Source organism: Nanorana parkeri, unplaced genomic scaffold (assembly GCF_000935625.1).
Source record: "Nanorana parkeri isolate BGI_ZX_2015 unplaced genomic scaffold, ASM93562v1 scaffold385, whole genome shotgun sequence".
Lineage (NCBI taxonomy): Eukaryota > Metazoa > Chordata > Amphibia > Anura > Dicroglossidae > Nanorana > Nanorana parkeri.
This window is the reverse complement of record NW_017306653.1, coordinates 850,815-865,692: the sequence shown is the minus strand read 5'-3', so window position 1 is coordinate 865,692 and position 14,878 is coordinate 850,815. Positions and strand designations below refer to the sequence as shown.

The 14,878-nt window shown below is 41.6% G+C and overlaps 1 protein-coding gene across 1 annotated transcript in view; it reads right to left on the bottom strand.

Moving 5' to 3' along the window:
- The window catches only part of GLP1R (glucagon like peptide 1 receptor), a 197,324-nt gene that overhangs the window by 57,165 nt on the left and 125,281 nt on the right, over positions 1–14,878 (bottom strand). The window contains exons 5-7 of the mRNA XM_018559251.1: positions 14,075–14,181; positions 4,317–4,470; positions 3,238–3,397 (exon numbers count right to left, since the gene is read on the bottom strand). Coding sequence (XP_018414753.1) covers positions 3,238–3,397; positions 4,317–4,470; positions 14,075–14,181 — 421 coding nt within the window. The remainder of the gene's footprint in view (positions 1–3,237; positions 3,398–4,316; positions 4,471–14,074; positions 14,182–14,878) is intronic.

Sequence of the window (14,878 nt, the reverse complement as noted above, 5' to 3'; positions counted from 1 at the left end):
CAAAAAACCCCCCCCCCCCCAATTCCATGGTGTAGCTAAAGGCCAAACTGCCCTTCTCCATTCAATGGTGTCTCCCAACCCCAAAGTGCACTCCTGATCCCAACGTACACCACCCAAATCCAAAGCATTCTTCTAAATTCCATAGTACACTCCCCAATCTCACGGTGAATCCACAATCTCTTAATGCACCCCATCCCAAAGTGCAATCTTAGACCCAAAATACACCCCCAATCCCAAAGTAGACCTCCAAATCTTAAAGAGGACTCCTCAGTCCCAAATTGCGCTTTCAATCCCAACCTCCCCCCTAATTACATGGTATACCTAAATGTCAAAGTGCACCTCTCAATCCAGTCGTGCCCCTCCCCCATCCTAAATTATGCCCCCCAAACCCAAACTGCTCTCCTAAATTCCATAGTTCACTCCTGAGTCTCAAGGTGCACCCACAACACCTTAATGCAATCCTCATACTTAAAGTAAAAAAAAAACAACTGTATAGTGTACCCACAATCCCAGTGTATGCCCTCCAGTCTTAAACTGCACTCTTTAATCCCAAATTGTGCTTTCAATCCCAAAGTACCCCCCAATTACATGGTGTACCTAAATGTCAAAGAGCACCTCTCAATCCCAGAGTGTGCCCCCTATTTCAAAGTGTGTTTTCAATCTCAGACCACACCCCCTAATTCCATGGTGTACCTAAATGCCAAACTGCACCTCTCAATCCCATCGTGCCGCCCCAATCCCAAAGTACACCCCCCAAACCCAAAGCGTTCTCCTAAATTCCATAGTGCACTCCTTAATCTCAATGCGCACTGAGAATTCCATAATTCACTCCATCCCAAAGTGCAATCCTCAGACTCAAAGTACAAAATACAACTCTATACTGTACCCCGAATCCCAGAGTATGCCCTCCAATTTTAAGGTGCACTCCTCAATCCCAAAGTGTGCTTTTATCCCAATGCCCCCTCCCAATTACATGGTGTACCTAAATGTCAAAGTGCACCTCTGAATCCCAGAGTATGCCCTAGTCCCAAAGTAAACAGAACATTAAGTCACCAGCACCCCAAAGGTTCTCCAAGCAAAGTTCTTTTTATTCTATGTGTAAAGTTACATCACCAAGTGTAGCAACTTGTAGGAACGCATCCGGTTCCTTCATCAGGCAAAACTTTCCAAAATATTGCTACCCTTGGTGATGTAACTTTACACACAGAATTAAAAGAACTTTGCTTGGAGAACCTTTGGAGTGCTGGTGACTTACTGCTCTGTTTATCTGATCCAGCGGTGCCATCAGCTGTCATTTCAGCCCCCCTCCCCCATTGGAAGTTGGAGCATTCTCGGTCTGGAGTGTAGTGGGACCCCTATATGCCATTCCAAAAGTACACCCACAAATTCCATAGTGTACCTCAATGTAAAAGTGCACCCTCCCCCCCAATCCCAAAGTGCATCCCCCAACTCCATAAGGCAGCTACTTTACAGCCATAAGAATGACAAACAAAGATGAGTACAGAGAAAGCCTACCTTCAAATTAGATATAGTCATTTCTGCAGTGAGGCTGCATCAAAAAATGTGCAAAAACCGCTTTATAAACACCCCCTTCCCCAAATGTTCTCATTAATGTTCTCTTAAAATGTTTACTGTATCTCTAGATGTTTCCAGAAGGTTCCATTGTACCGCACTCCCACAGACGGTGAGAGTTCATGGCCCTGGCCACGCTGCCACACCGTATCTGAAGAAGACGTCTACAGCCCCAGGGGGAACTTTTACCTTTTTATTATCTGCTGAGCATCAGTTTGTAAAGCGTGGGTTTTGTACGCAGATAATTTCCCCGCGGTGATCGGCACAGAACGGGGCGATAACAGATGATAAACAGTTGCATTTGCTGTGTGACCGTTGTCTTTTCCTGAGGCTGCTGTGACCGAATTCTGCTGCATAATGAGTTCTAGATCTTTGATTTACACGGTAATGGAAAAGTTTCCCGATAAATAAATAATTGTTTAGGGAACTTTGTGTTTCTACGAATTTTTATTACCCTTGACTGACCTAGAATGTAAACTTGGTTTAGCAAACAATTCCGGGCTGAAAGTGACACTAAACTCAGAAGTTAAATCTTAAAAATGCGTTCAAGTCCCTTAATTATTAACAAAAATTTATCTTATTTGTGTATCGCTCGGCTGTAGATCCTCAAATCATCTCTGAATTGGTGCTGACACTGTCCTTGCTTCTGGAGGGTGCCTACCAGTGGCGGATCTATCGCCATAGCGACCCAGGCGGCCACTATGGGGCCCGGGCACAGGGGGGCCCGACCAGGATGAGGAACAAAGGGGTCCCCCTGATGTCGTGCGGGCCAAAAAACTTCAGTCATCATCAATCGCCTCTCCTCCTGATCTGTACTGCCATTGCACATCTGTCACAGCCACCAATCATTTTGCTTCTGAGCATTATATGAAAGGACAAAATGAAAGAACAAATCCCTGGCATCCCTTTGGACAAGGATGCTTAAGCAACTGATTCGTAGTTTGCACAGCTTAACCAAGCAGCACCCAGTGGTGAGTGAGGAGGAACATAAAAGGGGTGAGTTCTCCCATATACTGCTCTTGAAAGAAGATCTGATGCAGGGTGCTGTGATGTACAGGAGCTTGCTGGCCCCTCCCACCAAACCTGGAGCAAATGTCAGCAGATGCACCCAGTGATGATATCACATGGTCTCAGCCAAAGTATTTATTAAAAATAAAATTATTTGGTTGAAAATTTGTAATTGCATGTTCATCAGGGGGAGGGAACAAGAGAAGGAACTATATGAGTTACACATCAGCTTTAAGTAACCCTCCCCAAATCAATTAAATTGAGCCTATTGTGCCATGGCAACATTCATTCTTATGAATAAGCAGTAGTCCGTTGGATGGCTTGAGGTTGACATGAGTACGGCTGGGGCCACGCCATGCATGCACAGTAGGAAGAGGAGCCATCTGGTGCATTTTCTTTGCAAATTATATGCAGTGCTGGGAAAGGACATAGAGTGAAGATTGTGGGAACAAGGAGGAGGGTAGGTAGAGGGATGCATTGACAGAGGTAGGAAGGATTACTTGATGGACAATTTAATTAACAGTGAATGTTTTCCAGGATTCTAGTACTACATATTACAGGAGTTTCACATCTATCAGTCAGAAAGACCCCCAGTCTAGCCTGCCAGAAAAGTGGCATCACAGAACACGCGGATCAGAGACTGCGCACCCTACTCACCCCAGCCAATGCATATGTAGACACGGAGAAGCCTCTGCTCAGAGAAGACTGACACGACCAGCAAGGTGTGCAGGTAGATCCCTTCCACCAGGAGCCAGTAGTAGTTGGCTGCCACACAGTACTGCATCATGACGAACACCAACCGGCAGCTGAGCGACTCCTGCAAAAGATGACAATGCCAATTTCACAGCCATCCTGCCTGCTATTCATCATTTGCCTTCTATGGAGCCCATTTATGAAGATCAACAGAATAAAATGCCTTTTATATCACAATTACCCCAATGTCACCACTAACAGGGCTCTTCACAGAAGGGTGAAGATTCTGGAGAAGGCAGGAGAAGTGAACAATCTAGGGCAACATAGCTGAACTGGAAAGTGAGCGGAATTGGATAATTTTTCCAGTTCAGCTATGTTGTCCGAGATTGTTCGCTTCTCCTGCCTTCTCCAAACTCTTCACCCTTTTATGAATAACCTTGTAAGTCATACTTCAATTTAAATTGGGAACATTGGAATATAGAACTGGAAAACAATTAAAAAATAGGTAAAGACAATTGTCAAATCGGAAAAAAACCCACACCAGATAAAGAATTAAGGTAAATTATGGTCAATTCTTTTCTGCCAAATAAGGTGGTGTAAATTCGCAATCTCAGATATAGATTTTGTTAGTGCAAAAATGACCTGGCGTGGTTTTTTAATTAGAAAGAAAACTCTTACAATCCATGTTTCCTGGAAAGAACAACAAGTGAAATATTTAGAGAGATATTTCAGTTCAGAGCTGATAAGAAACCATTAGAAACTGGTGACTTTATCAGGCCGCACCCATCCAAAGCCAAAATATCAATTTAAGGTCAAAGTGATCTCCAAATAATATAGGAGTGCTCGGCATTACCCTCACATATGAAAACCAATGGCAATAAAATGTCAAACATTTTAAGAGCAGACTATAGAATGAGAGACCTAAGGTCCGTCTTATTGCTGTTGGCAGTGGGTTCCTGTATAGTCCAAAGGAAACATTACCCAATATGAACTAGCCAACCCACCTACATATGTATATACACTGTTTGGAGGTCATGCAATACCTGGTAGGAGATAAGCCCCTCCCACTGGTTGTCATATATGGCGATATTATACATCCACTTCAAAACGGAGTCCTTAATAAAGACGGAGATGGCTCTCAGGAGGAAAGAGGTGAAGAGGTTCAGGTGGATGTAGTTTCTGGTACAGTGGAGATGTCTGCAGGCAAAGAAAACATAAGGTACCCATTAGAGTCAGTACCTACAAAGTAAATGTCATCTAAAAATTTATTTTAATTATAGAGTTTACAAATATATACACACACAAATATTGTCCTCATAAAAGAGTCATGTGTGTTCTTCCTTGACACTTGGTAAGCTTTGTGTATTTGTTCCAGATCTGTGCAGTAATCCAGTATGAAGTTTGGAGCTTTCTGTAATAAAGACCGCTCACTGCTGCTCTCTCTCCTTGTGCAGGGTGACTGGTCTTGTCTCCGCCCCCTCCTGTAGTTTGGTTTGGGAAGCTACTGGCAGCCTGATGACATGATAGGCAGAACCATCCTTTGGAGCACCTTTTGTCCCTTTCTATTAGAAGCCTTTTGGGAATCTGAACTGGAACAAAAGAAAATGCATTTGCATTTTGTCCGAATCGAATGCTATCCAGATTTTAGGCTCAACTCTATTTATTAGAGGATTTTGGGGGCTGACATCGCAGTCCAGAACATTGTACTTGCCTGTCCTTGTCTGGTTCCAATACCTACAAGTCATGGACCCACAACAAGTTATGCACGAACTCAAAGAAAAGCTGTACTAATTCCTTTGACTATACTTGTTCCGGGTCAGGAATCAAAGCATCAGAGCCAAGCATATATGTATAGACCTCTGTCAGGTTTTTATTGCTAAAACAAGTGATATTGAAGTGCTGGATTTATCTCATCAGAAGGAAAATCAGAGGAAGTAGTGGCTCCGGTGTGGCTGCTCTCAACAACAGTGGGGAACCCCTTAAGAATGGACCCCGGAGATTAGGGTTGCACAGATACCAAGTACAGTACTCGGTACAAGTACGAGTACATGTACCGATACTTTTGATATTCAAGACTACACTAGAGAAAAATTCAAAAGTTAGGAGGCCGCTGTCATTTGTAAGGAGCACACGGAGCTCCTGGGATTTGTACATCTCTGTTTTAATGTACAATTTTGTTTTTATAAATATAAATAAAGGGATGCACAGATACCAGTTTTGCGAGTACTGGTACTGGTACTTGCCGAGTACTTACAAGTACGAGTACTGATACATTTTTGTTTATTGTCATGTGACAGTTTTTCTAAAACAATACAGACTAATGATTTCAGGACAGTGGTGGAGAGCCAGAGCCCGGTCCCAGCTGCAACCACTGCAACCCTGGTAGTTCTCATGAAAATGCCAAGTATCGGCACTGGTACTCGAAAAGTATCTGTGCATCCCTACCGGAGATGAAAATCCATGCGTACAAAGACTAATGAGAGCGCCAGACCAAGTCTTCTTACATTTATTTTATTCATAACAGGAAAACATAAAACATCCTACACATTTTGGGTGCTCAAAGATCTCCCCATTTCTGAGTCCTCCCAACTACTCATAACATCAAAGCCATGAAGAAGGTTTTTAGGGCTTTGATGTTATGAGGAGTTGGGAGGACTCAGAAATGGTACAATTATAGAATTAATAATTTGTTTCAATGTTTAAAAAAAAAAAGCCAGGATCAGTGTATGAGCAAACCTGTTTTGCTGTGATTAGGAACATTCCCCCTCTCCTGTCCTGGTCACCATTGTCACTGAGACAGAAAGTGCTTTGGAAGTCTGAAGCTTTACAGTTGTCTCCAGAACAGGAGATGGAGGGACAATTCTAATAGTAACACCGGTTTCTGGTAACAATTGTGTCACACGGGATTTTCCCTTGCTTTATACAGATTTCCTTTCACTTCCTGTTGTATCTCTAGGACAGGAAGTGAAGGAAAATCTCTCCCATGGGACACAAACACACATAAAAATAAATTGACAGGTTTTAGTCCTTCCCTATTCTATTCAGAACTAAAAAGAAACAAAACATTTGACTATGTATACACTTTAAATACACAGACACATTTATGGCATGACCTGAGAAAGTTGACTTTTGTCTAAGTCTATAGGAGCAGCTGCGGCTCAGTCACTGGTGAGAGTTCTGTTCTCTGAACACGATAGGAAGATTTCTGCTGAATAATGCAAAGAGCAGCAAACTGAAATGGATAAATGATACCACTGCCGAGGACACAGCGCTGTGAAATTCTAAAATAACTATTACTGTTGCTTGAACACGTCCGTGTTTAACTTGTCAGCAGTTTGAGTGAAGGGGCCAACAATCAGCAATAAGCCCAAACATGAATCTGAACATTGAAGTCAATGGTGACATCATTCAGGAGGGCTGAACACACCACACTTCCACCGCTAAATGACAGATTTCCTGTCATTTCAATTTACCACCAGGAATCCCGTGTCATGTCATTGACCATAAAAAAACAGTGAAGTCACCCAAGATTTCCACCAGTAAATTTGGTCAGGGTGATTTGGTCAATGACGTCACCCGTAATGTCCAGTGGTCAATTTTTAGTCAGGACCTTTGGGTCAATGACATCATCTGTGATTGCTGCTAATAAATTTGGTGAGGATTATATGGTCAATGACATCAACCCGGAATGTTCATTGATACATTTTTAGTCAGGACCATTTGGTCATTGATGTCTGGCTGTAAATGTATACATGATTATTTGGTCAATGACATCACACAGAATGTCCAGTGGTAAATTTGGTCAGAATAATTTGGCCAATGACATCAACTGTAATGTCCGGCGGTAAATTGATTTTTTGGTCGATGACGTCACCCAGTATGTCCAGTGGTAAACTTGATCAGGATTATTTGGTCAATGACATCAACTGGAATGTCCAGTGGTACATTTCTAATCCGGACCTTTTGGTCAATGATGTCACCTGTGATTGCTGCACATAAATTTGGCCAGGATTATTTGGTCAATTACGTCATTGTGATTGTCAGTGGTAAATTTGGTCAATGGCATCACCCGTGGTTGCTGACAATAAATTTGGTCAGGATTATTTGGTCAATGACTTCACCTGGAATGTCCAATGGTGAATTTTTAGTCAGGACCATTTGGTCAATGACATCTGGCAAGAAATGTGTTTATGAATATTTGGTCAATTACGTCATTGGAATTTTCAGTGGTAAATTTGGTCAGAATTATTTGGTCAATTACATCAACCGGAATGTCCATTGGTAAATTTTTAGTTGGGACCATTTGGTCAATGACATCATCCGTGGTTGCTGCCAATAAATTTGGTCAGGATTATTTTCAATGACATCACCCGGAATGTCCAGTGGTAAATTTTTAGTCAGGACCATTTGGTCAATGATGTCTGACAGTAAATTTGCTCATCATTATTTGGTCAATGACGTCACACGGAATGTTCAGTGGTAAATTTGGCCAGGATTATTTGGTCAATGACATCTGGCAAATTGACCAAATAATTTTAGGAAATTTGGTCAATTGGTGATTATTTGGTCAATGACGTAATTGGAATTTTCAGCTGTAAATTTGGTCGGGATTATTTGGACAATGACAACACCTGGAATGTCCAGTGGTAAATTTTTAGACGGGACCATTTGGTCAATGACATCACCTGTGGTTTCTGCCAATAAATTTGGTCAGGAGTATCTGGTCAGTGACATCAGGCGGTCAATTTGGTCAGGACCAATTGGTGAATGACGTCACCTAGGATGTCCGGTGGTAAATTTAAATGACTGCAGCTGGGAATCTGTTATTTGGAGGCGGAAGCATGTACACATCAGTAGGCAATGGATCATTGTGATTGACGTTGATTACCTCATACAACGCCATTATTGATGGTGGATTTACTTCTGGGGACATTAATGAACTCCATTCATAAAAGCCTGTAAGTATGCTTGCATTTCTTTAATTAAGGGATTTTTAATTTGGTGTGGTTTTTTTTACTTGTAAATCCTTGTGGAATGGGCAAGGGGTACTAATGTACCCTTGTAATCATTTCCCTGGGAGGGGGCAAACATTTTGTCTCCCCTTAATTTAAAAGGGGGCTTCCAGATTCCACCAGAAATCCGACCATTTTTCTCTTAGCCCCACCTCATCTTTGGGGCACATGCAGGTGGGAAAGAAGCCCTTGTGTTAAGTACAAGGTTACTTTGCAAGGAGGGCGGAGCTTTGCAAAAACAATTACTGTTATGTGTATACAGTCGTGCACACTAGCCATGCCCCGGTGGAAAGCTGTTAGTTCGCATTCCCACCACTGGATGGAGCTGAGATGCATAAGAAATTCCTATCACTCTTGGCTCCATCTAGTGATGGGAATGCCATGTGAACAGAATTTGCCCCAACAAATGTGCTCCTAATATTGCACCTTTTTTTAACCACAGATTTTCCCTCCAGAAGCACAGCACCATCTTTGTTCAAGCATCATCCAGGGTCACCATCTAGACTGTGATGCTGGCTTAGAGAATATACAATCATGTAAATACTGGTGCCTGACACAGATCACCCCCTGCTGCAGCCTCCAACCTTGTGATCTCCGAGGGAGTGGAGACTGAGGAAATGCTTCCTCCTGCCTGTAGCCAACTGATCACTGGGGGAGGGGGGACAGAGAAAATGCTTCCTCCTCCCTGCAGCAGACTGATGACATCATCACAGCCTAGGCAAAGTCACTGACTAGAGGTCAAAGGGGGAGCTTTTTTGAAAAAATGATGCATACTTGTAAAGTTACAGAAATGTCACCTGTCAATTGTTAACAGTCTGGAACATAAAGGAACGCAATTAGTAATGCCATGTACCAGATTTGCCTGTTTGCTGCGGAGGCAACCTACGGATTTATGTCACAGGAGTTACATGTTATGTCTTTATTGGAAAGAAATGGAGAGCATTCCAGATACAATAAGCTGAATGTTCAATATCCTCTGGTTGATTCAATTCCTGGAAATCATAACAAATGACACTTTGATTGCAACCTTCACATATTGCACGGTGCAGGCGTCACGTCTTCGGAATAACATTATTCAATCAATGGAAGGAGAAGGGGGGGATACTTTCCATATGAAAAGTATATAACAACTGTATCCTTCCTCCCACATGATGATTTTCTGCACGCCTTGTGTATTTCTGTGCCCTGCTCGCCCACGTCAATTATAGACACATGGAGGGCGAGTTATACCATGGATATACATTAATCAACTGTCACTGCTACATTGCTATGGGGGTTGGGAAAGAAATGTGCAAACCTGTCAAATTTAACCCGTTAAAATCTTTGAATGTATACTGATTCTAAAAAAGTCCCCAACACGATACACCGCAAAGCATCAAAACCCCCCAGGGAAGCATCTCATTCTCTAATACCTAGTATCATTACAATGCTGCAAAGAACAAAATTAGACTGTGGCTGTGCATCTCCAGCGAAAAAGCAAAATCTTCAAGAAGGTCAAAATAGGCTGAACCATCAAATCCCAAATGAAGTAGCATCACGGCATGAAAAATAACACTAGACCCAGGAAGGCAACAACACGCCATAGTAAACTAACACAAACTGGGATGAAAGCAAAAAAAAATTAAGTAATTGAAGCCTTCACAATGTTCTGAACACATCTAAACACACAATTCCTGGCACCAAATATTATAATAAAGCTAGATCACTGGATCAGTAATTCCCTGCTGCCCAATTCGAAAGCCAAAACCGTTGACAGCGTTCTCCATAATAAGATGACTTATCTATAAGATGGCATTCTCCATAAGACGACCTTATCTATAAGATGGCATTCTCCATAAGACGACCTTATCTATAAGATGGCATTCTCCATAAGACAACATTATCTATAAGATGGCATTCTCCATAAGACAACCTTATCTATAAGATGGCATTCTCCATAAGACAACCTTATCTATAAGATGGCATTCTCCATAAGACGACCTTATAAGATGGCATTCTCCATAAGACAACATTATCTAAAAGATGGCATTCTCCATAAGACGACCTTATCTATAAGATGGCATTCTCCATAAAAAGATGGCATTCTCCATAAGACGACCCTATCTATAAGATGGCATTCTCCATAAGACCACATTATCTATAAGATGGTATTCTCCATAAGACAACATTATCTAAAAGATGGCATTCTCCATAAGACAACATTATCTAAAAGATGGCATTCTCTATAAGACAACCTTATCTATAAGATGTCATTCTCCATAAGACGACCTTATCCATAAGATGGCATTCTCCATAAGACGACCTTATCTATAAGATGGCATTCTCCATAAGACGACCTTATCTATAAGATGGCATTCTCCATAAGACGACCTTATCTATAAGATAGCATTCTCCATAAGACAACCTTATCTATAAGATGGCATTCTCCATAAGACGACCTTATCTATAAGATGGCATTCTCCATAAGACAACATTATCTATAAGATGGCATTCTCCATAAGACGACCTTATCTATAAGATGGCATTCTCCATAAGACAACATTATCTATAAGATGGCATTCTCCATAAGACGACCTTATCCATAAGATGGCATTCTCCATAACACGACCTTATCTATAAGATGGCATTCTCCATAAGACAACCTTATCTATAAGATGGCATTCTCCATAAGACGACGTTATCCATAAGACGACGTTATCCATAAGACGACATTCTCCATAAGACGACCTTATCTATAAGATGGCATTCTCCATAAGACGACCTTATCCATAAGATGGCATTCTCCATAAGACGACCTTATCTATAAGATGGCATTCTCCATAAGACAACCTTATCTATAAGATGGCATTCTCCATAAGACGACGTTATCCATAAGACGACGTTATCCATAAGATGGCATTCTCCATAAGACAACCTTATCTATAAGATGGCATTCTCCATAAGACGACCTTATCTATAAGATGGCATTCTCCATAAGAAGACCTTATCTATAAGATGGCATTCTCCATAAGAAGACATTATCTATAAGATAGCATTCTCCATAAGACAACCTTATCTATAAGATGGCATTCTCCATAAGACGACCTTATCCATAAGATGGCATTCTCCATAACACGACCTTATCTATAAGATGGCATTCTCCATAAGACAACCTTATCTATAAGATGGCATTCTCCATAAGACGACGTTATCCATAAGACGACGTTATCCATAAGATGGCATTCTCCATAAGACGACCTTATGTATAAGATGACATTCTCCATAAGACGACCTTATCTATAAGATGACATTCTCCATAAGACGACCTTATCCATAAGATGGCATTCTCCATAAGACGACCTTATCTATAAGATGGCATTCTCCATAAGAAGACCTTATCTATAAGATGGCATTCTCCATAAGAAGACATTATCTATAAGATAGCATTCTCCATAAGACAACCTTATCTATAAGATGGCATTCTCCATAAGACGACCTTATCTATAAGATGGCATTCTCCATAAGAAGACCTTATCTATAAGATGGCATTCTCCATAAGACGACCTTATCCATAAGATGGCATTCTCCATAACACGACCTTATCTATAAGATGGCATTCTCCATAAGACAACCTTATCTATAAGATGGCATTCTCCATAAGACGACGTTATCCATAAGACGACGTTATCCATAAGATGGCATTCTCCATAAGACGACCTTATGTATAAGATGACATTCTCCATAAGACGACCTTATCTATAAGATGACATTCTCCATAAGACGACCTTATCCATAAGATGGCATTCTCCATAAGACGACCTTATCTATAAGATGGCATTCTCCATATGACGACCTTATCTATAAGATGGCATTCTCCATAAGACGACCTTATCTATAAGATGGCATTCTCCATAAGATGACCTTATCTATAAGATGGCATTCCCCATAAGACGATATTATCCATAAGATGGCATTCTCCATAAGACGATATTATCCATAAGATGGCATTCTCCATAAGACGATATTATCCATAAGATGGCATTCTCCATAAGACGATATTATCCATAAGATGGCATTCTCCATAAGACATGCTTCCTATCTACTCTCAATATTTCCTCCAAATGATCCATCACTGACTCTGTTGGCAGTGCATTTTGGACTATGATAACCCTTAATCTCCCTTTGCAAGCTCTTCTACAATTATTCTTTTATTGCTTTATACTGCTTTTTATTGCCATTGACAAAATGTTTTCCGGACTATTTTTCCCCCCCTAAAATTGGTTACAATTGCCTGGAGCCCTCAGCTAACCATTTTGTGTTCATCCAGGGACAGCCGCCTTCTAAGGGTCTGGGCCTCATTAGAACTTTGGCTCAGTCTCCCCATCACACATTTTAGTTGTCATTTCTGCTAATGAGGCTTTCTTATTGGATAGTGGAAGAGTTGGGTGTGAGGAAAACATCTAGGTTTCTGAGATTCCCCAAGAAAAAATTGTCCCAAACCTCCAGGTACCTGCAACCTGTGTGGAAGTATCTAAGAGTGACTAAATTGTATCAAAAATTACAGGGGAACTAAACTTTCACTAGGGTGCAGGCATTCTTGCCATAATACACAGAAAACGTCCACCTTATGGCAGATGTACCCCTTAGCTTGCTCTCATCCCACAGTGACTGGTTCAGTCTTGCTGTTGCTTGCTCTGATGCCACCACTTTTTACTCCTTTACTTCTTCTGAACCAGGGTCTTCATTCTTGGACCATTGGGTGGCCACTAATAATGTAATACCTGCACATTCACATTTTCTTGGCATCTTGGCATCTTACAGATGCTGGGAGTGGACTAAGCACGTATGCTGCACTGCACATGTACAGAGAATTGCAAATGCATTATGAAGGATGATGTGCTGGTGAGAATCCCTCTTGGTGATGATTTGGAGTCCCTTGGGAAGATACGGGTTGACCGTTTTATGGATCCCTGAACCGAAGGTTTATTTGTTATGGACCTTTTCATTATATGAACATTCGAGTATAATTTGCTTAGCTAGCTGGAATCTACAGACTCCTTTAGTGTCAGAAACATGTGCACTGTTTTAGTTTGAGTTATACATAGGACTATGAGTCAGCTTGTTTGGAAACATGCATAAAATAGTCTTCCCTTTGAAAAAAGCAGAAATAGTCTCACAGCTGATATCTGCATGCTTTCTATTTGTCATACGATCATATCCTGCTGGCATTTTGTCTATTTGACTAATAACGGATTCAAGTTTCCATACCCTTATATGCCCCCTCAACATGTTATATCGGCGAAAGGACACCCTACCAATAGTCTAAAAGCAGGACAAGAACAAGCACCACAAATAACAGGTTTAACGATCTACAGCTATGTCTCCCAACATGGGAGAAAGGCAGGAGTTACGCCTAGGACTATGCAAATACCAATATTCAAAAATGCAATATTTGCTTTGAAATTTTAGGACCACTATCAGTCTTCTGGGGTACTTTATAGCACCTCCAATGCAATAGCCTTAACAAATATTTTTTTGCACATGGTACCAATGTGTACTATCCAATAGGAATTAACATACAATGTATAAAGCAAAAGCACAAGCAAAAATAAAGATAGTGTGCCGTCCACTTCCAGATATGACAGATTTAACATTCCAATAATGGACTACAGCCTTCAGTAGACTGCACCCCTCACCCCAGGTATCTGTCAGCCTACATTTATAATAGGTTAATGTGAAGAACTTATGCTGCTGAGTCCTAGTGAGGGTGGTAAAAAAGTAACACTCATCTAATATGGGGTGCAGATTACCTGAATATCACCAGGATGATGGAAGCGATGACCAGCGCTGAGAAGGACAAGGAGTATCCAATGGTATAGATAATGGAGAGAGAGGACAGCTCCTCTTCCGGCTGCACCTGGGGGCACAATATAGAAAGACATGCCTTCATTCTCTTTGTACAACACCCATCGCATTTCACATAGCAACATTTTACCTTTTAGGCTGACATCTCTCCTCCGCATTGTGGAAACACATGATATGGCACAACTGGTTGTACACTGCAGATTGCCCACCTGTACAAGTAGAAGTCTGACCTTTGGTGTGTTGTGGTACTCTGGCAAGCAATTAAAAATGAATAGGCTGCATTGTCTAATGTGAATGTGGTAACACACCCCATGGTACTGCAGAAAGGGGATCACACAGTTTAAACGACAGCTGGATTTTGCTGGAGATTTTTTCCCAAACAGATGTATATGAAGACATGTACCTGAGATCTAGTGAGTCTGCTAAGCAGGACATACCCCAGCATGTGTTCATCTCAGTGGACCATAATGATTGCCCTCTTATGGCCAGGCCTCAGGCCTATCCTGGCTGGTCCCGGCTAGTCTGAGCACATGGCAAATCCCACCAGTATATGTACCCGATCCCAGCATGCACCACTGGCTGAGAGAAACCCAGTGATTGGCTGCTGTACCGTACATTCACTACAGTGCCTATCATTGGCTATCCCACAATATGACAGAGTCACACTCCACCCATGGGGGTACACAGGCCCGGATTTCTCCTCCCCCCAGCTACTCCTCCTGCGTCCTGTTAATGTGGATTGACGCCGG